Source organism: Rattus rattus, chromosome 9, assembly GCF_011064425.1.
Source record: "Rattus rattus isolate New Zealand chromosome 9, Rrattus_CSIRO_v1, whole genome shotgun sequence".
Classification (NCBI taxonomy): Eukaryota; Metazoa; Chordata; class Mammalia; order Rodentia; family Muridae; genus Rattus; species Rattus rattus.
This window is the reverse complement of record NC_046162.1, coordinates 25752698-25777085: the sequence shown is the minus strand read 5'-3', so window position 1 is coordinate 25777085 and position 24388 is coordinate 25752698. Positions and strand designations below refer to the sequence as shown.

The 24388-nt window shown below is 43.2% G+C and overlaps 2 protein-coding genes and 1 pseudogene across 2 annotated transcripts; all 3 read right to left on the bottom strand.

The window, feature by feature from the left end:
• Positions 1-886: 886 nt before the first annotated feature.
• LOC116909331 (olfactory receptor 1361-like) lies at positions 887-1819 on the bottom strand. Its single transcript, XM_032912872.1, has one exon. The coding sequence runs from the start codon at positions 1817-1819 to the stop codon at positions 887-889; it is 933 nt and encodes a 310-aa protein (XP_032768763.1).
• Positions 1820-8201: 6382 nt separating this feature from the next.
• LOC116909330 (olfactory receptor 1361-like) lies at positions 8202-9180 on the bottom strand. The gene is given in 2 exon segments (XM_032912871.1): positions 8202-8295; positions 8297-9180. Coding segments are annotated over 2 exon segments (978 nt in total).
• Positions 9181-15654: 6474 nt separating this feature from the next.
• LOC116909107 lies at positions 15655-16126 on the bottom strand (annotated as a pseudogene).
• Positions 16127-24388: the final 8262 nt, after the last annotated feature.

Below are 24388 nucleotides of genomic sequence, written 5' to 3'. Positions count from 1 at the left end.
TCTGCCCACATTTCTGACTCCAGAGGAAAACACCTAACACCATCTGGGACCCTGGTACACAGGGGCACCAGGAAACAGCGGCGCAGGCCCTCCTGGTTGCCGCCCTCACAGAAAGCTCAAAAGCAGCCTCCCCCATGAGCAATTTGAACCGCGGGACCACAGGTAAGACCAACTTTTCTGCTCCAAGCAACCTGCCTGGTGGACTCAGGACACAGTCCCACAGGATCAGCTGAAGACCAGTAGGCAGGACAGACTACATGCCTGAAAGCAGAATACTCTGTTTCCATAACTGGCTGAAAGAAAACAGGAAAACAGGTCTACAGCACTCCTGACATATGGGCCTATAGGAAGGTCAAGACACTGTCAGAAATAGCAGAACAAGGTAACACCAGAGACAACCTGATGGCAAGAGGCAAGCACAAGAACCCAAGCAACATAAACCAAGACTACATGGCATCATCAGAGCCCAATTCTCCCACCAAATCAAACACTGAATATCCAAACACACCAGAAAAGCAAGATCTAGATTTAAAATCACATTTGATCATGATGCTGGAGGACTTCAAGAAAGGAATGAAGAACTCCCTTAGAGATACGCAGGAAAACATAAACAAGTAGAAGCCTATAGAGAGGAATCACAAAAAATCCCTGAAAGAATCCAGGAAAAACACAATCAAACAGGTGAAGGAATGAAAATGGAAATAGAAGCAATAAGAAAGCACAAATGGAGACAACCCTGGATATAGAAAACCAAAGGAAGAGACGAGGAGCTGTAGATACAAGCATCACCAACAGAATACAAGAGATACAAGAGAGAATCTCAGGAACAGAAGATTCCATAGAAATCATCCACACAACGGTCAAAGATAATGTTAAACGGAAAAAGCTACTGGTCCAAAAGATACAGAAAATCCAGGGATTTTCTGGTCCCTTTCAGGTCCCTGTTTCCCAGGTTATAGATAAAAGGATTCAGCATGGGAGTCTCCACTGTGTACAGCACAGTGGCTATCATGTCCTTCTCAGATGAGTGGGAAGAGGAGGGATGGATGTACACAGTGATGATGGTGCAATAGAAGAGGCAGACCACAGCCAGGTGTGGGCCACATGTGGAGAAGGCTTTCCATCCTCCCCTGGGGAATGAGACTCTCAGGACAGTACGTGTGATGTGGATGTAAAAGATACAAACAAACGGGATGACCATGATCACAGCTCCCTCTGTGTGACTCATCAGCTCATTGAGCTGTGTGTCTGTGCAGGAGAGTTTCAGGAGGGGAGTCACATCACAGAAGAAGTGGGGGATGATGTTGTGCCCACAAAAGGAGAGTTGAGCCATGAGCAGAGTGTGTAAGAGGACATTCAGATTGGCAGTGACCCACGATCCAGCCACCATCAGGACACAGAGCTGATGGGTCATCTTTGTTGTGTAGTGTAAAGGGTGGCATATGGCCACATATTGGACATAGGCCATCACAGACAGCAAGAAATTGTCCATATCCACAAACGTGAAAAGGAAATACATCTGTGTGAGACATCCAGAGAAGGAAATGGCCTGACTCCCAAGTATGTGGTTGGCCAGTACCTTGGGGACAGTGGTGGAGGAGAAGCAGACATCCACAAAGGACAGGTTGCTGAGGAAGAAGTACATGGGGGTGTGCAGGCAGGAGTCTGTGCTAATGGCCAGGATGATGAGCAGGTTTCCTAGGACAGTGGCCAGGTACATGATGAGGAAGAGCGGGAGGAGTAGCTGCTGCTGCTGGGGCTTCCTGGAGAATCCCAGGAGGAGGAATTCAGTGACACTCAACTGGTTGGTGTTGCTCATGAGCCTGAGACCACCAAAGCAAATAGAAGACAATAAAGTCAAAATCTTGATGGGCATGGGCATGCTGTGACTGGGTGTCAGGCAAGGTCACATTAGCAAATCAATTCATAGAGTGGATAACATGGAAGGGATATGCCCACCTCATCCGCACATCTTCATTCCAACACTCAGCCATGATGTATTACCTACCTGAGCATTCCTCAGGCCACACAGCCTCTAAGACTAGGTGCATATAGGTTCACACCTCTCAGCTCCCCCTTCACCTCAGACAGCTCAGAACAACATCAGAGTAATGAGGTGTTAGTTCTGCCTTTAACTTAGATAATAACCAATGGATTCAGGGCTTTTAAATTATCCCCTGCCTCTGAAAGAAGTTGCAAGGAGGTTGCTAAAATAACTTCGTCTCTGAATAATCGAATGTTTATGTCCTCACTGCTGCAACCTTACCTGGAGGGAGGTTGATTATCCAATGCTGTTCAGCTTGACCGAATTGCAGGGTCTGGAAACACTGGCAAGCTCTGAGCAAGTGAGGAGCAGGTGTTTGAGTTCATGGTTTTCTGAGTAGGAAAGATCTAAAGAATCACGGAACAGTCATTTACAGAAGTCTCTTTGGCCACTGAGACCAGAATCCCTCAGAACTTTATAAAGACAAGACAAGAGAAACCCCCAACTACATCTTTGGCTCCTTTGGACCAAACGACAATGACAGAGAATATTATCAAAGTTTACATACAATGGTTTGCTTAAAATGTACAAGTTTCAGAAATGAGTTCACCTTGGTAGACACAGATTTTAGATGGCATTATATACCACCATTATATATTCTCATCACCTTGATGATCTGAGCCTTTGTCTATAGGTATGGAGAGGAAATTTTTGCATTCTTGCATATGCTATGTAATCTTTGCTTCCTTGGATTCTGTCATCTTTAGCAGTGATCAGTGAGGTCACATCATCATCTTTAATTTGAGCCAGAGATAATAAGGGCATGTACTGAGCTGGAACATTTACATGAAGATTTGAATCAAGGGAAGCCAGCACCTAAGGGGCACTGTGTTGATTTAAAAAAAAATCACAATAGTTCAGATTTACTAAATGAAGACTCAGGAGACAGATATTGTGATCAAAGTACTAGCTCAAGAGAGGCAGAAAACCACACAGCTGACCTCCCTCCTCAACTGATGCCCAGCAGGAAAAACCAACTCCTCTGAGTCCTCCAACTCTGACTCCTCTGACTCCTCCGACTCTGACTCCTCCAAATCCTCCGAATACTTCTGCTCTTTTGCTCCTCCTTCCACTTATCCACCTTGACTTTAAAAAACCTCTCAAACCAAATATCCCTACTATGTCTCTATCCAATCTTTCTGACTCCTCTTTACTCTCTATGGTTTTTTCTCCTATGTTCACACCCTGTGAACTGGGTGTTTGCTCTGCCTCTTGACCTAGTGTTGACTTTCTTACACTAAACAGAAAAGTCTTGGATTAAAAGGGTGTTCTAGAGCTGAGCCACACTACAGCCAGAAACAGGTTTTTCCACTTCACAATCTCTGGGGTCACCATGTGATCAAATGTCCAACACAGCGCTGTCTATGAGGCATGTGGCCTTTATAGTCAATGCCTTCTCCAACTCACATAGGTTACTGCTTTCTGGAAACGGAACCCCTATACCACATATTTTCAGTATGGTGAAGCTGGGAAGACATGTTCCTTAAACACACACACACACACACACACACACACACACACACACACACACACGGATACACATGCCTTCAGAGCATGTGGAAGTAGGGGGAGCTTCTATCTGTTTGTATCACTGTCGATGGACCATAGTGAGTAACTCTAACCCTTTCTGCTTCCCCCATTCTTATCTGAAAAGCACACTGAGAGTAGAAAAGGAAGCAAGCAAACAGACTTGATGGCACACCGCTGTAATTCCTGGAGAGTCGAGGCAGAAGAGTTACATTTTGGAGAGTTACCTGAGATTCATAGTAGGGGAAGGAAAGGAGAAATGGGCAAGAGGAAGGAGGAATTATATTTGAGTTGTTTTCTGATGACTTTCTATTTCCACTCATATTTTGCTGAAAAATATTCATAGTTTTATTTCAGAGAAACAAAGTGTGCCTATTTATAGCAGGAAAGATTTCTGTTTGTATGTAGGGGTAGGTAGTTGTGTGTATATGTAAATGTGTTTGTATGTCCATATGTATGCATTTGTATTTATATATTTGTGTTTTGTACGAGTATGTGTGCTTGTATATGCCTATGTATATGTTTGTACATATGTATATATGCTTATATGTGTATGTGTGTGTGTACATTTATATGTATGTGTTTTATGTGTATGTGAGGGTATGTGCACATGTGTGTATCTGTATATGTATGTTTATGTACATATGTGTGTATTGCAGTATGTGTGCATATGTGTATATGTGTGTATTTGTATGTGCGTATGTGCATTTGTACATAAGTATATATTTGTATATGCATAAGACTGTATATATATATTTGTGGTTTTGTTTGTGTTTATGTGTTTGTATATGCATATGTATGTTTGTACATACATATGTATATTTGTATGTGTACATGTGTTTGAACATTTATATGTATGCATTTTGTGTGTATATATGTATATGTGCATGTGTGTCTATTTGCATATGCCTATGTATGTATTTTATGTGTATATGTGTATATATGTATATGTGTCTGCTTGCATGTGCATATGTGTGTGTTTATATGTGCATATGTGTGCTTGTACATGTGTATGCTGCTTGTTTTAAAAACAAATTCACAAAGGTTTGATTTTATCAGTGAAGACTCAAAAGTCAGATGCTGGGATGAAAGTTTGCTAGCTCAGAGAAGCAGAGAAAGCACCCAGCTGACTTTCCTACTTCACTGACAGCACAAAAGGAAAAAAAAATCTTCTTTATATTTTCCATAGTATCTTAAATACCCTTGAACTCAAAGACCCTCCTTTCTTTTTCCTGGATTTCTTAATGTTCACTTCCTGTCAACTAGCTGCTTGCTCTGCCTCTTGACCAATGATCGACTTTATTTATGCCTGTTAAAAGAAAGCTCTTGGATTAAAGTCATCTACTGGGTCTGAACCACACCACAACAAGAAACATATTTTTCCCATTCAAGATATTGGGGTGCACAATGTGACCATATTTCCTACACCAAATGCTTGTATGCAGGTATGTGTATATCTGTTTGTGCAATCATGTATATATGTGTATGTTTGTGGGTGCTTGTTTGTGTGTACCTGGGTGTGTATTATGTGTGTGGTTGTGAGGGTATAGGTATATACAGGGGTATGTATGTGTGTTGTGATGGGTGTATATGTGTGTTACTTTGGGTGTGTATGTGTGTATGTTCCAGGTGCATATGCATATAGAGGACCAAAGTTGGTGTCAGGAGTCCTAGTTACTTGTTCTATTGCTATGAAGAAACCATAGCCAAAGTAACTCTTACAAAAGGAAACATTTAATTAGGGCCTCTTTTGTACTGTTAGAGGGTTAATCCATGATCATTATTTTGGAAAGCAGACAGGCTCCACTCTGGACCAGTGACTGAGAGCTTTACATCCTGATCCACAGACATCAGGGAGATAGAGAAGGACAGAGACAGAGAGAGGAGAGAGAGGAGACTGGGCCTGCTAAAGACTTTTGAAAACTCAAAGCCCACCCCCAGTAACACACCTCCTACAACAAGGCCACACCTCTTTTTTATTGAGTATTTTATGTATTTACATTTCAAATATTATCCCCTTTCTATCAGTTCTCCCCTCTTCTATCCCCCCTGCTTCTATGAGAATGCTCCCCCTCCCAACCACCCACTCCCACTTATACAGGGGAAACAAAAGGCCAAACCACTTAATCCTTCTCAAAATAGTCCACCAACTAGGGACTAGACATTCAAGTCTATGAGCCCATGGGAAACATTCTCATTCAAGCCACCACACCAGGTATCTTCCTCAATTGCCCTCCACCTTATATTTATAGGCCAGGACTCCTGCTGACCCCAGCAATCACCAATCATGACTAGTCCAACTAGCTGGCTTGCCTTAGGGACACTCTGTCCCTCCCTCTCCAAGCATAGGATTGCAGGCAGCCATCATGCTGGCATGGGTTTTACATGGGTCTAGGAATCTGGACTCGTTCCTCATATTTGCATGGTAAATATTTACACACTGTACCTTCTACAAAGTCCCAATAGAAAGAATTTGTAATAGGTGAATCTTGATTCAGCAGTTGGTGAATGTGTGAAAAACAAATTGTACTATCCCTTCCTGAAGTGTACCGTTTTGGGGCTGGAAGCACTGGGGTCAGGGACAGCAGCTGAAGTTCCTGACAGTTGTCCCAGAATGACAAACTACAGCACCCAGCATTTGCTTCCATTATCCAGATCTGGTTCCCAAATGGATGATCTTCCGAGGCTGGGTTCAAATGCTCTCCAGGGAAACAGAACGAACACATAAAAGTATATATTCTAATATACACACACAGGCACAGACAGGTACACGCACACACACACGCACACACACACACACACACACACACATGATGGTGATGGTGATGGTGATGATGATGATGATGATGATGATGATGATGATTTCTGTGACCGTCTGAGATCCATAGAAAGACCTCATCTCAAAACAACATAGAATGAACTATATTGGTTTTTTCCATAGTACAAATAATAGAGAAGACTAACCACAGAGACTTTACTTTAAAAAGCAATAACTTCTGACAGGTAGTGACTTTAATCACAGCACTAGGGAGGCAGAAGCAGGTGTATCTCTGAGTTCGAGGCCAGTCTGGTCTACAGAGTTCCAGGACAGGCAGGAGTGCCGAAAAAAACTCTCTCAAATCAAGCAAACAAAAAAACAAGTTTTTAAAAAGCAATAATTTCTATCCTCTTCTATTCATTGGTCAACTGTGGGTCATCGGGACAAGAAACTAGCTACTCTCATCCTGGGTCTCTGCGTGAAGAGTCACATTATGGGAGTGCACTCTGAAGGATGAGTCAGATGTACAACATGGATTTGACCACTGTAATAAATACTTATGTAATCTTGATATGAAAATGCACATGTAACATCTGTCTCCCAAACCGATCTCCTATTATAACAGGGGCTTCTCTCAGAGGCTGTGAGGTGGCTCAGGTTATAAAGGCAATTTCACAAGGACTGACTATATGAGTTGGTGTGAGGAGCTGTCCAAGGAGCTGTCCTCACAGATGTGAGGAGCTGTCCGAGGAGCTGTCCTCACATATGTGAGGAGCTGTCCTCACATACTCCAGGGGCTTCTCAGAGGCATCCAAGAGGCACCTAGGTCACGCAGGGCCTTAACTTCCCTAAAGGCACGTTTTGGCACGTCATCTGGCATAATTGGCGACCAGTCAGATAGTGACCGTCCTGGATAGTTTCCCTTATTCCTCACTCGGCATTTCCGCATTGTTGGATGCTCTCCCTCTCAAGAGATTAAAGCTTTTTTCTGTAGTAGGATCCTGTGTGTGCGGCGTCGTTCCTGCTGTCGAAGTGGCGCGGGACAAGTTGGGTTCCTTGGACCACAAAGTTGAAAAAGAGATAAATGACTCACACAACACACACACACACACACACACACACACACACACAAAATACATTGAAATAAAGACAAAAAATATATTTGAATGCATGTACTTGGGACATGGTCTCACTGTGAAACCTTAATTGGCCTTGGGCTCTCTATGTACACCAGCTGTCCTCAAACTCATAGACATCCACCTTCATCTGTGTGTGGCATAACACTTAGCTCAAAAATAATTCTTCTTTAAACAGTAGATAGTTCAGTATGTAAGGAGCTTCCCTTCCAAGCAAAAAAGACTAATTTAATGTAAAAGACAGGAATCAGTTCAGCACTTTTGTAATCCCAGGCTGAGTGGATGAAAACCAGATGATCCAGAGGTACAGTTGGCCAGCCAGGCTAGCCTGATTGAAGAGCCTATGGTCCCCTGAGAGGTACTGTCTCAAAAAGAGGTGTATGGCTCTTGAGACATGAGATTCAAGATAGATAGATGGCTATCCTCTATTCACATATTCACAAACATATACCAACATAAATGCAGCAGGAGAGACAGACTGACAAACAAAAGTTAGGACTTGACATGCACATGAAATAGTTTCATAGTTCATTTGAATGTCTGCAGAATGTAGTTCGGTGGTTGAGCTTCCACAGCATGTGCTGAGTTCCATCCCAAGAGTCCAAAACCAAACAACACAAGACCAATTCCATCATTTGATATATCCACCCATGCACCCTAGTGAATGAGAGTCCCCTAAGAAACAATGACTAAATTATTTTGTGACTGAGCCTACCAGAATCCAGCCAAATAGTGCTCAATTCTGAAATGTGGTAGGAACAGGGATCAGTCCAACTCTTTTTACTGGAACAGAAAAAAAAGTACTTCGGTGGACCAGTTTTGTAGAGCCCTTTCAGGTCCCTGTTCCTCAGGCTGTAAATAAAAGGGTTCAACATGGGAGTCACCACTGTGTACAACACAGTGGCTGCCGTGGTCCTCTGATGAATGGAAAGATGAGGGTTGAAATACATAGCGATGATGGTGCCATAGAAGAGGCAGACCACAGTCAAGTGGGGAGCCACAGGTGGAGAAGGCTTCCATCCTCCCTTTGGGAAGAGACTCTCAGGACTGCACAGGATGCGAATGTAGGAGATCAGGATGCACACAAATGGGGTGACTATGATTACAGCTCCTCTGTGAATAATCAGCTCATTGAGATGCGTGTCTGAGCAGGAGAGTTTCAGGAGGGGAGTCACATCACAGAAGAAGTGGGGGATGATGTTGTCCCCACAGAATGAGAGTTGAGCTATGAGCAGAGTGTGTAAGAGGACATTCAGATTGGCAGTGACCCACGATCCAGCCACCATCAGGACACAGAGCTGACGGGTCATCTTTGTTGTGTAGTGTAATGGGTGGCATATGGCCACAAATCTGTCATAAGCCATCACAGCCAACAGGAAATTGTCCATGTCCACAAACATGAAAAGGAAATACATCTGTGTGAGACATCCAGAGAAGGAAATGGCCTGACTCCCAAGTATATGGTTGGCCAATACCTTGGGGACAGTGGTGGAGGAGAAGCAGACATCCACAAAGGACAGATTGCTGAGGAAGAAGTACATGGGGGTGTGTAGGCGGGAGTCTGTGCTGATGGCCAGGATGATGAGCAGGTTTCCCAGGACAGTGGCCAGGTACATGGTGAGGAAGAGCAGGAAGAGGAACTGCTGCTGCTGGGGCTGCCTGGAGAGTCCCAGGAGGAGGAACTCAGTGACACTGGACTGGTTGGTATTGCTCATGAGCCTGAGACCACTGAGGTAAATAGAAAACAATAAAGTCAAACCTTTGATGGGCAGTGTCACACTGTGATAGGGTACCAGGCAGGGTCACTATGTGATGGAGCACTGATAAACTGGATTAACAAATCAATGCACAGATTTAGTAAGACAGAATATACTCACCCCATCTACACATATTCATCCCAACACTCACCTATCTGAGAATCCCTCAGTCCATACAGCCTCTAAGACTAGCTATGTACAGGTTTATCAGCTCTTTCTTCACCTCAGACACAGGTCAGAATAAAATCAGGGTAACAGTTTGTTAGTTCTGTCTTTAACTCAGATGATAACCAATGAATTCAGGGCTTCTAAATTGCCTCTGGAAGAAGTTGCAAGGAGGTTGCTAAAATAACTTCACCTCTGAATAATCAATTGTTTATGTCTTCACTGCTGCAACCTTACCTGGAGGGAGGTTGGTGCTATCCAATGCTGTTAAGTGTTGCCTAATTGCAGGGTCAGTGAAGTCTGGAAACAATGGCAAGCCCTGAGCAAGTGAGGAGGAGGTGTGGGTTCATGATCNTCTGAGNNNGNNNGNNGNNNNTAAGAATCCCAGAACAGTCATTTACAGAAGTCTCTTGGTGCACTGGGACCAGAATCCCTCAGAGCCTCATTAAAGACAAGAAGAGAAACTCCCATCTACATCTTTGGCCCTCGGGAAGTCACTTGGAGACTTGCCTGAGATTCAGTGTAGGGGAAAGAAGTGAGGAATAGCAGAATATTAGTTAAAAGAAAAGGAGAAGGGAGAAATTTCAAGAAAGCTCCTCTTTTCCAAAGTTCGATTTGAGTTTTTCTGATGACATTCTATTTTCAGCCTTATTTGCTCAAGATTCATATATATATATATGAATACAAAATAAAAAATACAGAAACAAAATTGTGCCTAGTTTAGTAGCAGAAGCGATCTTGGCAAGCCAGCATGTGTGCTATGTGTATTGTATACTTGTTGCATATATATATATATATAGTACACATATATATATGTGTCTGTATATATTTAAAGTTTGTAAGTTTATATATGTTCAGGAGAATATGTGGTATAATATATAGATGGAGATTTCATACATATGAGGCTCAAAATTGTGTCAGGTGTTCTAGTTGCCCATTGTTCTAAGAAACAATAGGTCAAAGTAATTTTACAGCAGCATTTTCATACATATCTTTAGCCACCCACTAGATGCATGGATGGAGCAAAGAAGTGCAGGCCGACAGGAACCAGATGCAGATCCTCTCCTGAGAAACACAGCCAGAATAATATAGGCTAATGCCATCATTGGGCTTTACTGAACTGGAGATCAGGATCCTGCTGAAGGATCCAGAGAAAGGGACTGAAAGAGCTTGAAGGGGCTGAGGACCCCATATGAGTTAAGCAACCAGAGCTCCAGGACCAAGCCACTCACCCAAAGACTGCTATACATGGACTGACCCTGGCCCAACCACAGGTAGCAAATGAAGGATGGGCAAGAGCACCAGTGGAAGTCCTTGGTCCTGCCAAGACTGAACACCCAGTGAATGTGATTGCTGGAGGAGGCATGGAGAAGGGAGGAACACCCACAGAGAAGGGGAGGGAAGGCCCAGCAAACAGTCTGAGAACCTGGCCCTCCTGCTGTTTCTGGGAACTTTCAGCCTCAAAGAAAGAGCCCACAGCTTTCCTGCCATGGCTGGTTCTGATTCCCATTTGACTGGTTTCCTCAACCAAATGAGACCACCTAGTTTCACACATGGCTCAGCCTGCCTTTCCCTTTCACTTGAATGCTCTTTTATCCACTGGCTTCCTGCGGTCAGTTCGTTTCACGGGTTTCACTTCATGCTTTTCTCCTCGACATTGCTGAAAATCAAATTGATAAACTGTTGTTTATCATGAAAACCAAAGGCCCGCCTCACACCTGAACCCCAGCCTGCACCAACAGCCCGCCCAGAGCAGTCAGATCCTGCCTGAAGAATGCCTGAGCCTCAGCCTGCCTCGACACTAATCTCACCTTCCCACACCAACTCTTGGCAATGGGCCCCTAATATCAACAGGGGTTCAGAGTTAAATGAGAATCCCACACTGTTGATTGAAACTTCCCAACTGAAAGGTGCCAGCCCCAATGCCTGAAATTCACCTTGATGCCTAGAACAAATGAAACCAAGACGGATGATCAAAAACGAATGTTTATCCATCTTATCTAACTGGGTATTGTATATACATGGGCCACATGTGGGCAGGCTCTGAATGGTGTCCTTCAAAGTCTTGCTCTAATCTTTGCCTTCATCCTCCCATGGTATTCTTGTTCTCTTTAAAAGAAGGGAGCAATATCTTACATTTTAATTAGTCCTCATCTAGGCATGCTATAGCCATTTATCAATTTCTGTGATTAGGTTAGCTCACCAGGATGATATTTTCCAGTTCCAACCATTTGCCTACGAATTTCATAAAGTCGTTGTTTTTTATAGCTGAGTAATATTCCATTGTGTAGATGTACCACATTTTCTGTATCCATTCCTCTGTTGAAGGGCATCTGGGTTCTTTCCAGCTTCTGGCTATTATAAATAAGGCTGCGATGAACATAGTGGAGCACGTGTCTTTTTTATATGTTGGGGCATCTTTTGGGTATATGCCCAAGAGAGGTATAGCTGGATCCTCAGGCAGTTCAATGTCCAATTTTCTGAGGATCCTCCAGACTGATTTCCAGAATGGTTGTACCAGTCTGCAATCCCACCAACAATGGAGGAGTGTTCCTCTTCTCCACATCCTCGCCAGCATTTGCTGTCACCTGAGTTTTTGATCTTAGCCATTCTCACTGGTGTGAGGTGAAATCTCAGGGTTGTTTTGATTTGCATTTCCCTGATGACTAAAGATGTTGAACATTTCTTTAGGTGTTTCTCAGCCATTCGGCATTCCTCAGCTGTGAATTCTTTGTTTAGCTCTTTGTTTAGCTCTGAACCCCATTTTTTATTTGATATTAGAATGGCTACTCCAGGTTGCTTCTTCCGACCATTTGCTTGGAAAGTTGTTTTCCAGCCTTTCACTCTGAGGTAGTGTCTGTCTTTGTCTCTGAGGTGTGTTTCTTGTAGGCAGCAGAATGGAGGGTCCTCGTTGTGTATCCAGTTTGTTAATCTATGTCTTTTTATTGGGGAGTTGAGGCCATTGATGTTGAGAGATATTAAGGAATAGTGATTATTGCTTCCTGTTATATTCATATTTGGATATGAGGTTATGTTTGTGTGCTTTTCTTCTCTCTGTTTTGTTGCCAAGATGATTAATTTCTTGCTTTTTCTAGGGTGTAGCTTGCCTCCTTGTGTTGGGCTTTACCATTTTTTATCCTTTGTAGGGCTGGATTTGTAGAAAGATATTGTGTAAATTTGGTTTTGTCATGGAATATCTTGGTTTCTCCATCTATGTTAATTGAGAGTTTTGCAGGATACAGTAACCTGGGCTGGCATTTGTGTTATCTTAGGGTCTGTATGACATCTGTCCAGGATCTTCTGGCTTTCATAGTCTCTGGCGAGAAGTCTGGTGTAATTCTGATAGGTCTGCCTTTATATGTTACTTGACCTTTTTCCCTTACTGCTTTTAATATTCTTTCTTTGTTTTGTTTATTTGGTGTTTTGACTATTATGTGACGGGAGGAGTTTCTTTTCTGGGCCAATCTATTTGGAGTTCTGTAGGCTGCTTGTTTGTTTATGGGCATCTCTTTCTTTAGGTTAGGAAAGTTTTCTTCTATAAATTTGTTGAAGATATTTACTGGTCCTTTGAGCTGGGAGTCTTCACTCTCTTCTATACCTATTATCCTTAGATTTGATCTTTTCATTGAGTCCTCGGTTTCCTGTATGTTTTGGACCAGTAGCTTTTTCCATTTTACATTATCTTTGACAGTTGAGTCAATGATTTCTATGGAATCTTCTGCTCCTGAGATTCTCTGTTGTATCTCTTGTATTCTGTTGGTGTTGCTTGTATCTATGGCTCCTTGTCTCTTCCTTTTGTTTTCTATATCCAGGGTTGTCTCACTTTGTGCTTTTTTATTGCTTCTATTTCCATTTTTAGTTCCTTCACCTGTTTGGTTGTGTTTTCCTGGAATTCTTTCATGGATTTTTGTGATTCCTCTCTTTAGGCTTCTACTTGTTTATTTATGTTTTTCTTTGTTTCTCTAAGGGAGTTCTTTATGTCTTTCTTGACGTTCTCCATCATCATGATCAAATGTGATTTAAAAATCAAGATCTTGCTTTTCTGGTGTGTTTGGATATTCAGTGTTTGCTTTGGTAGGAGAATTGGGCTCAGGTGATGCCATGTAGTCTTGGTTTCTTGCTAGGGTTCCTGCTCTTGCCTCTTCCCATCAGGTTGTCTCTGGTGTTACCTTGTTCTGCTATTTCTGAGAATGGCTAGACTGTCCTGTAGGCTTGTGTGTCAGGAGTGCTATAGACCTGTTTTCCTGTTTTCTTTCATCCAGTTATGGGAACAGGGTGTTCCGGTTTCTGGTGTGTAGTCTTTCCTGTCTACTGGTTTTCAGCTGTTCATGTGGGCGTGTGTCCTGAGTCCACCAGGCAGGTCACTTGGAGCAGAAAAGTTGGTCTTTCCTCTGGTCCCTTGGCTGAAGTTGCCCCTGGGAGGCTGCTTATGAGTTCTCCGTGAAGGCGGCAACCAGAAGGGCTTGTTCTGCCTTTTTCTGGGGCTCTGGTGCACAGTGGTCCCAGATGTCGTTAGGTGCTTTCCTCTGGAGTCAGAAATGTGGGCTGAGTGTAGTCTCTTCTCTCTTCCTAGGCATGTCTGCCCCTCTGAAGGTTTAGCTCTCCCTCCCACAGGATTTGGGTACAGGGAGCTGTTGACGGGGTCCCTTCAGGTCCGGGTGGTGTCCGGGACCTGCCAATTGAGTGCCTCCTGTAATTCTTTAAGGGATTTTTGTGTTGCCTCTTTAAGGACTTCTACTTGTTTATCTGTGTTGTCCTGTATTTCTTTAAGAGAGTTATTTATGTCCTTCTTAAAGTCCACTATCATAATCATGAGATGTGATTTTAAATCCAAATATTGTTCTTTCAATGTGTTGAGGTATCCAGGGCTCACTGTGGTGGGGGAACTGGGTTCTGATGATGCCACGAAGCCCTGGTTTCTGTTGCTTAGGTTCTTGCCTTTGCCTCTCTACATCTGCTTCTCTCCGGTGTTAGCTGGTCTTGCTATTCTGACAGTAGCTTGACTGTCCTGTAAATCTGTCTCTCTGCATTCCTGGAGACTGGCTTTCTCTCAGCAGGATTCGGGTACAGAGAGCTATGTTACATTGTCAGCTCAGGGAGCAGGAATAAACCGGATGGATCCTGTCCAGACTGCTCCTGGGTTCCTGTGTTCTGAGGGCTCCAGGCAGTTCTTTCGGAGCAGAAGTGGTGGTCTTACCTCTGTTCTCACGTCTGTCAGAGCTCCTGGAGTCTGGCTTTCTGCTCTGGGCACAGGCAGAGATTGGAAGGATCCTGTTTCTGACTGCTCCTAGGTTCCTGTGTCCAGAAGGCTCTAGGCAGGCTCCTCTTGGCCTAGCAATATGATTAGAAGTGGTGGTCTCCCCTGCGCTCTCAGGATTGTCCATACTTCTGAGTGTCCAGCTCTCTCCCCCACATGATTTGGGTACAGAGAGCTGTGGGACCAGGTCAGCTCTGGGGGCAGGCAGAAACTAGAAGGGCCCTGTCCTAGACTATTTCTGGGTTCCTGTGTCCAGAAGGCTCTAGGTGGGTCCTCTTGGGCCAGGAATGTGAGCAGAATTGGTGTTCTCTGAGCTCTCAGGATTTTTGCACTTCTGAGAGTCCAGCTCTCTCCCTTACAGGATTTGGGTACAGAGAACTGGCTATTTTTTCATATTAAACTTGTAGTTTTATTCAGGTTTGGTTTTTAACCAATGTGTCAGGGAGAAAGCTCACATGAAAGGGTAAAGCCCATGGGGGCAAGGCCTTCCAAGATGCATGAGGGATTGTGTCTCCTTCCCCCTCCTCTTCTGACCACCCCTAAAGGGGTTTGGTAAGAGACACAGGCAGGGAAGGGGGCTGGTCCCCAGTGGTCCTTGGGGGTGAAGGACTATGTAGAACTGGGTACCAGATCTCGATGAGTGGGATAAAAGGCACAAGACCATTTGCCAGAATCCACAGCTTTCTGATTTCAAATTGTATTAAAAAGGAAAAGGGAGAGGGGAACCTAAACCACAAGCAGTGCCCACTCCCTTTCCCCCATCAGGGCTGCGAGAGAAGAGGCAGGTAGCTTCACCAAGGCCATGGCTCCCTCACGCCTGGCCAAGGGAGCTAGGTGAAGGGTAGGGTCTCTCCGACAGTTTGAAGGGGTGAGGAAAGCCAATATAAAACGTCAAATAAATTTAATAGGAGTCCAGCCAAGGGCCCAGCCAAGGGCCCAGCCATGGCCGGGAGAGGGGCGGCTGTAGGCTCACTGATCACTGCTTTCACCACCGCCACCCAGGAAGCCAGTTATTTTCCCATGGCCTTGATTGCAACAGCTGCCTCGTCTGTCATAGCGGACAGACTGTGCTCAGGATCTCTTCTCCACAGTCATACTTCTGCTCAATCTCCTTTCCAAGGTCTCCCTCAGGTACCTCCCCACTGTCCTGGAGTAGGGATCAGTACCCATCCTGATGCCAATCAGCTGGAAGTCATTCCTTTTGATGTTGGGGACATCCGTGCTATGAGTCGATGGACAGATATCTTCATATTTCTTCCCAGTAAAAATATCAGTACCAACCAAATGGACCTTGGCATGGCCTTGCTTGCCAGTCTTCGAAGTAGACATCTCGACGATCTTACACGGCCGGCCCTTGAGCACCACAAAACCATTCTTACATAATGCCGAGCACTGCATTGGGAAGGTGGCGGAGGCCCCTGCATCTCCTGTCTCGAAGTCCAAATCATCTGCCATTTTAAGAGGCTTCGATTCCAGCTCAGGCGAACGCACACTCGCGAGAACGCACTGACTCGACCTGGTCCACTTGCCGCGAGCCCAACCGCTCTGAAACCGCTACTGTGTTGCTGCCGCTGCTGCCGCCGCCTCTAGCGCCGGAGCTGGCTATTTTTTTTAAAAAATATTTAATTTTTTATTATGTTTGCAGCATTCTGCCTGCATGTATGTCTGCAGGCCAGAGGAGGGCACCAAATCTCAGTATAGATGTTTGTGAGCCACCATGTTGTTGCTTGGAATTAAACTCAGGACCTCTGAAAGAGCAGACAATGCTCTTAACCTCTGAGCCATCTCTCCAGCCCACAAGAATATTAATTTGCATACCCTAGTGTCGTAAGAGATTTGTTCCTCATAAATTACTGGGTCTGTCAGCCACGTAAGGTCTGTACTTCCCTGTTTGCTCTTCTGATCCCCACAACCCTTTGTCTTGTTCCTGATAATTTACCAATTCCTATGATCTGTATGTAAACCTTCTGAAGTGGCCAGTCTTGATTTTGGAAAAGTATACTAGCATCAGCTTCTGTATCCACCAAACCTTGTATGCCAACACTATTTAATTCTACCATTAATTTGGGTCCCTGATCACTAACCGTGTTTTCCAGAACACTTGTTTCCCAGTGCTCCCAAAGCCCTGGTTCTTCCTACTGGAGTAGCCTTGCCCTGAATGTAAGAAAACGTCAATAGCTGAGAACCTCTACCCCCTGCATTAATTTATATATTCTTTTCCACAGATGCCATGATTTTAATTTCTTCCTTGATATCCCCATGCACTATACCTAAATGTATACTAAATCATTGAGAAGTTGATTCACTTCTTTCCAAGATTATTCTTATTGTTCTGGAGGGTAGAGGGCCATAAACACCAGTGGTTAACCTGCAACATTCAACTATTGGGGACAGTGTAAGAAGCACATCTATGGCCATTTCCAAAGCTGCACTTCCTTCTGTAGCATACGATGAGAAGTAGTTTTGATTTTCTTGTCTGCTTGGTATCTTCTCTAGCTTGTATTGTTTGAGGCAGAGTTTTTAGCTGAGAGGTCTTTCTGTTTGTTTCCCAATGGCAGGAGATTACCTCATAAGACTCTCTTGGATCTACAGTCCGTTGACTAATGTTTGCTCTTTCCCCACTGTCTACAATATTCTGGAAGCCTTTGTGTTTCATTGTAGCCAAAACCTGCTTGTTCTCTTTTACTAATACCATATTCGTCAGAGTTAATTCTGAACTTTATCTTCTAGCCTTACAGTTTGTTGGGAATGGGCCAAATTCACCATAGTTAAAGCATCGGGCATTTGATTCCTGAGCTATGGCTTTCCCTATGATTTTAGCATCCTGTTCTTGAAAAGCAATGCCAGTTGACTCCTTTATTTATTTGACCACCCATCGGCAGTAGCTGCTATTTTGCTAACCTCCTTAAATAACATTTCTAGCACATCAACGCCTGTATTTTACTCTACTATATTAGAAGCAGAATTCCTTGTCATGCCTAAACCATGTTAGACCCCACCGCTTCCAAAACCTATTTTAATAAGGGCTTTTAAATCCTTCAACATCCTTTATAGCCCACTGAGCAAAGGTAGGGGACAAAAGTTGGTTAATAGGACAAGAGGGATGTGTTCTTTTGAAGTACTTTGGTCAATATCAATTTTCTTTGCCAGAATATCAGCAGTCCAGTGCAAAACATCAAACCCAAACCAGTGGTGACATTCCAGTCCAACTGGCAAACACCAAACACAAATTAGTAGCAGAGGCTCAATCCAGAAAGAATCTCGAGTCTTTGCTGAATTGGCATGGGACCACAGAAGCAGCAAGAAGCAGCTAGAATACCAGGAGAAGTTCTTTATTTCTATGTACAAAGTCAGAACAAATGAAGATCTGTGAAGACAAGCAACCCATTGCAATGTGAACAAATATGAGTGTCATCAACGAAGACGACTAAAGTGTTTCAAGGCAAAGCAATGAAGTGTTGTTCACTGCTTGTTGGGTTCTACCTGTAGTCTTTTGGAACATCACAGGTCCTCTCCAGTGTCTGCCTCAGTAAAACATCCTTTCATGGGTCTGCTTTAGCAAAACATTTTCTCATAAGGCAGCGTCCAAAACAATCATCACATGATACAATTGAGTCTACAAAGAAATCAGAAGTTTGTACTTCAAGGAATTATTAGTACAATTTGTTTGTTAGACATTTATCCATTGCTAAGTCAAGATTCATTTATTAAAACATATTTCTGTCAGAACTGTGAAGAAGGCTTAGTGTATAAACATTCACCATGCAAGCATGAGTAGAGAGTTCAGATCAATGAACCAATGCAAAAGCCAGCCAGCATGGTAGCTACTAGTAGTCCTAACTATGGGGAGTCCTTGACACAGGATTCTCTAGGGCAAGCTGGATAGTTAGACTAGTCATAATGGTGATTTGTGGGTGCAGCAGGAGACTTTGCATAAAAATATAAGGTGGAGAGCAATTGAGGAAGATATCTGGTGTGGTGTTTTGAAGGAGAATTGGTTTGTATGGATTTGTATACTTGAATGTGTAGTTCCTAATTGGTTGATAGTTTAGGAAAGGATTAAGAGGTGGGAGGTGTGTTACTGGAGGTGGGCTTTGAGGTTCTAAAAGTCTTCAACAGCCCCAGTATCTCTCTGCCTCTTTCAATCTCTGTCTTTCTTTGTCACTGTCTTCTCTCTCTCTCTCTCTCTCTCTCTCTCTCTCTCTCTCTCCACTTCTTTGTCTTTCTCTCTCTCTCTGACTCTCTTTTCCCTCTCTGATTGCAGTTTGTGGATTAGGGATGTAAAGCCTCAATCACTGTTCCAGAGCTAAGCTGGTCTGCCTTCCAATATGATGATCATGGACTATCCCTCTAAAACTGCAAAAGAGGCCCTAATTAAATGCTTGCTTTTTTTTTGTTTATGATGTTTTTTTATCTTTTATTAACTTGAGTATTTTTTATTTACATTTCGAATGTTATTCCCTTTCCCGGTTTCTGGGCCAACATCCCCCTAATCCCTCTCTCCCCTTCTCTATGGGTGTTCCCCTCCCCATCCTCCCCCCATTACCGCCCTCCCCCCAACAATCACATTCACTGGGTGTTCAGTCTTGGCAGGACCAAGGGCTTCCCCTTCCACTGGTGCTCTTACTAGGATATTCATTGCTACCTATGAGGTTGGAGCCCAGGGTCAGTCCATGTATAGTCTTTGGGTAGTGGCTTAGTCCCTGAAGCTCTGGTTGCTTGGCATTGTTATTCATATGGGGTCTCAAGCCCTTCAAGCTCTTTTTCAGTCCTTTCTCTGAATCCTTCAACGGGGATCCTGATCTCAGTTCAGTGGCTTAATGATGGCATTCGCCTATGTATTCTGGCTGTGTTTCTCAGAGAGATCTACATCTGGTTCCTGTCGGCCTGCACTTCTTTTGCTCCATCCATCTTATCTAATTGGGTGGCTGAATATGTATGAAAATGCTTGCTTTTGTAAGAGTTACTTTGACCATGGTGTTTCTTCAGAGCAATAGAACAGTAACTAGGACACCTGACACCAATTTTGGGCCTCCATATGCTTATGAAATTCCATCTATATATATTATACCACATATTTACTCCTGAACATACATATAAACTCCATAAACAAAATATATATACAGACACACATATATATATGTGTATATATATATATATATGCACCAAATAAGTATACAATACACACATAAAACACACACATGCACAAACATGAATCCTTCCTGCTATAAACTAGGCACAATTTGTTTTGTATTTTTTGTTTTGTATTCATATATATATATATGAATCTTGAGCAAATAAGGCTGAAAATAGAATGTCATCAGAAAAAACTCAAATCAAGAACTGGAAAAAGGAGGGCTTTCTTGAAATAATTTCTCCTTCTCCTTCTTTTTTCTTCTTCTGCCTATTCCTCCTTTTCTTTCCCCTACTATGAATCTCAGGCAAGTTCCAAATTATAACTTCTGCCTCAACTCTCCAGGAATTGCAGCTGTGTGCTATCACACCTGTGTGCTTGCTTCCTTCTTTACTCTCTGTCTGCTCTTCAAATAGGAATGGGGGAAGCAGAAAGGGTTAGAGTTACTCACTGTGGTCCATCGCCACAGTGATATAAACAAATGGAACCTTCTGATATTTTCATATGTTGGGGAGGCAATTGTTGTGTGTGTGTGTGTGTGTGTGTGTGTGTGTGTGTGTGTTAGGAGTATGTCTTCCTAGCTTCACGAAAATGAAAATATGTGGTATAGGGGTTCCATTTCCAGAAAGCAGTAACTTGTGTGAGTTGGAAAAGACATCGACTTTAAAGATCAAGTGCCTCACAGACAGTGTTGTGTAGGACATTTGATCACACCGTGATCCCAGAGATTTGAACTGGAAAAACCTGTTTCTGGTTCTGTTGTGGCTCAGCCCTAGCACACACTTTTAATCCAAAGCCTTTTTGTTTAGGAAAAACAAAATGAAATAAAGTCAACAATAAGTCAAGAGGCAGAGCATAGGAAAAGCTGTAATGAGTCGGAGGAAGTCTGGAGGAACATAGAGAGACACACAGGAATCAAAGTGAGGACATTCAGTTAGAGAAGTTTTAATAGACAGCATGGCTAAGAGGAAGGAGCTCTATCTTTCTGGAGCATCAGTTGAGGAGGAAGGAAAGGGCAGTTCTGTGTTTTCCTGTTTCTCTGAGCTAGTAGGCGTGATCATACCATACCACCTGGCTTCTGAGTGTTCATTTGGTAAACCTGAACTCTTGGGACTTTGTTTCAAAACAGCGCAGTGCCTCTTAGGTGCTGGATACCCTTACTTCAAACCCTCGTTTATCTGACACAGTTCAGTATACACCCTCATTATTCCTGGTTCAAACTGAAGATGGTATGACTCCTAAAGATGACAGAGCAAAGGAAAACAAAGATTACACCACACATACAAGAATACAAATTTTTCTCCACACCAGTAGACACGTGCTCAGATCATAAAAGGGATGAGATTTGATGGGATATATAATGCCATCTGGGATCTGAGTCTACCAAGGTGGACTCTTTCTGAAGTTTGTGCATTTGAACAAATCTTGGCATGTGAACTGTGATAATAGTCTTTGTCATCATCACTTGGTCCAAAGGGGGCCAAAGATGTAGATGGGAGTTTTTCTTCTTGTCTTTAATGAGGCTCTGAGGGATTCTGGTCCCAGTGCACCAAGAGACTTCTGTAAATGACTGTTCTGGGATTCTTAAGAACATCTTTCCTGCTCAGAAGATCATGAACCCACACCTCTCCTCACTTGCTCAGGGCTTGCCATTGTTTCCAGACTTCACTGACCCTGCAATTAGGCAACACTTAACAGCATTGATAGCACCAACCTCCCTCCAGGTAAGGTTGCAGCAGTGAAACATAAACAATTGATTATTCAGAGGTGAAGTTTTTTAGCAACCTCCTTGCAACTTCTTCCAGAGGCAATTTAGAAGCCCTGAATTCATTGGTTATCATCTGAGCAAAGACAGAACTAACAAACTGTTACCCCTGATTTTATTCTGACCTGTGTCTGAGGTGAAGAAAGAGCTGATAAACCTGTACATAGCTAGTCTTAGAGGCTGTATGGACTGAGGATTCTCAGATAGGTGAGTGTTGGGATGAATATGTGTAGATGGGGTGAGTATATTCTGTCTTACTAAATCTGTGCATTGATTTGTTAATCCAGTTTATCAGTGCTCCATCACATAGTGACCCTGCCTGGTACCCTATCACAGTGTGACACTGCCCATCAAAGGTTTGACTTTATTGTTTTCTATTTACCTCAGTGGTCCTTGGTGGGCTCTATGGGAGCAATACCAACCAGTTTATCACAGTTCACATGCCAAGATTTGTTCGCAATGCACAAACTTCAGAAAAGAGTCCACCTTGGTAGACTCAGATCCCAGATGGCATTATATATCCCATCAAATCTCATCACTTTTATGATCTGAGCACGTGTCTACTGGTGTGGAGAAGAAATTTGTATTCTTGTATGTGTGGTGTAATCTTTGTTTTCCTTTGCTCTGTCATCTTTAGGAGTCATACCATCTTCAGTTTGAACCAGGAATAATGAGGGTGTATACTGAACTGTGTCAGATAAACGAGGGTTTGAAGTAAGGGTATCCAGCACCTAAGAGGCACTGCGCTGTTTTGAAACAAAGTCCCAAGAGTTCAGGTTTACCAAATGAACACTCAGAAGCCAGGTGGTATGGTATGATCACGCCTACTAGCTCAGAGAAACAGGGAAAACACAGAACTGCCCTTCCTTCCTCCTCAACTGATGCTCCAGAAAGATAGAGCTCCTTCCTCTTAGCCATGCTGTCTATTAAAACTTCTCTAACTGAATGTCCTCACTTTGATTCCTGTGTGTCTCTCTATGTTCCTCCAGACTTCCTCCGACTCATTACAGCTTTTCCTATGCTCTGCCTCTTGACTTATTGTTGACTTTATTTCATTTTGTTTTTCCTAAACAAAAAGGCTTTGGATTAAAAGTGTGTGCTAGGGCTGAGCCACAACAGAACCAGAAACAGGTTTTTTCCAGTTCGAAATCTCTGGGATCACGGTGTGATCAAATGTCCTGCACAGCACTGTCTGTGAGGCACTTGATCTTTAAAGTCGATGTCTTTTCCAACTCACACAAGTTACTGCTTTCTGGAAATGGAACCCCTATACCACATATTTTCATTTTCGTGAAGCTAGGAAGACATACTCCTAACACACACACACACACACACACACACACACACACACACACTTGCCTCAGAACATATGAAAATATCAGAAGGTTCCATTTGTTTATATCACTGTGGCGATGGACGACAGTGAGTAACTCTAACCCTTTCTGCTTCCCCCATTCCTATTTGAAGAGCAGACAGAGAGTAAAGAAGGAAGCAAGCACACAGGTGTGATAGCACACAGCTGCAATTCCTGGAGAGTTGAGGCAGAAGAGTTATAATTTGGAGACTTGCCTGAGATTCATAGTAGGGGAAAGAAAGGAGGAATAGGCAGAAGAAGAAGAAAAGAAGGAGAAGGAGAAATTATTTCAAGAAAGCCCTCCTTTTTTCCAGTTCTTGATTTGAGTTTTTTCTGATGACATTCTATTTTCAGCCTTATTTGCTCAAGATTCATATATATATATATGAATACAAAACAAAAAAATACAGAAACAAATTGTGCCTAGTTTATAGCAGGAAGGATTCATGTTTGTGCATGTGTGTGTTTATGTGTGTATTGTATACTTGTTGGTGCATATATATATATATATATACACATATATATATGTGTGTCTGTATATATATTTGTGTTTGTAAGTTTATATGTATGTTCAGGGAGTAAATATGTGGTATAATATATATAGATGGAGATTTCATAAGCATATGGAGGCCCAAAATTGGTGTCAGGTGTCCTAGTTACTGTTCTATTGCTCTGAAGAAACACCATGGTCAAAGTAACTCTTACAAAAGCAAGCATTTTCATACATATTCAGCCACCCAATTAGATAAGATGGATGGAGCAAAGAAGTGCAGGCCGACAGGAACCAGATGTAGATCTCTCCTGAGAAACACAGCCAGAATACATAGGCGAATGCCATCATTAAGCCACTGAACTGAGATCAGGATCCCCGTTGAAGGATTCAGAGAAAGGACTGAAAGAGCTTGAAGGGGCTTGAGACCCCATATGAATAACAATGCCAAGCAACCAGAGCTTCCAGGGACTAAGCCACTACCCAAAGACTATACATGGACTGACCCTGGGCTCCAACCACATAGGTAGCAATGAATAGACTAGTAAGAGCACCAGTGGAAGGGGAAGTCCTTGGTCCTGCCAAGACTGAACCCCCAGTGAACGTGATTGTTGGGGGGAGGGTGGTAATGGGGGGAGGGGAACACCCATAGAGAAGGGGAGGGGGAGGGGTTAGGGGGATGTTGGCCTGGAAACCGGGAAGGGGAATAACAATCGAAATGTAAATAAGAAATACTCAAGTTAATAAAGATAAAAAAACATCATAAACAAAAAAAAAAAGCAAGCATTTAATTAGGGCCTCTTTTGCAGTTTTAGAGGGAAAGTCCATGATCATCATATTGGAAGGTAGACCAGTTTAGCTCTGGAACAGTGATTGAGAGCTTTACATCCTAATCCACAAACTGCAATCAGAGAGGGAGAAAGAGAGAGTCAGAGAGAGAGAGAAAGACAAAGAAGTGGAGAGAGAGAGAGAGAGAGAGAGAGAGAGAGAGAGAGAGAGAG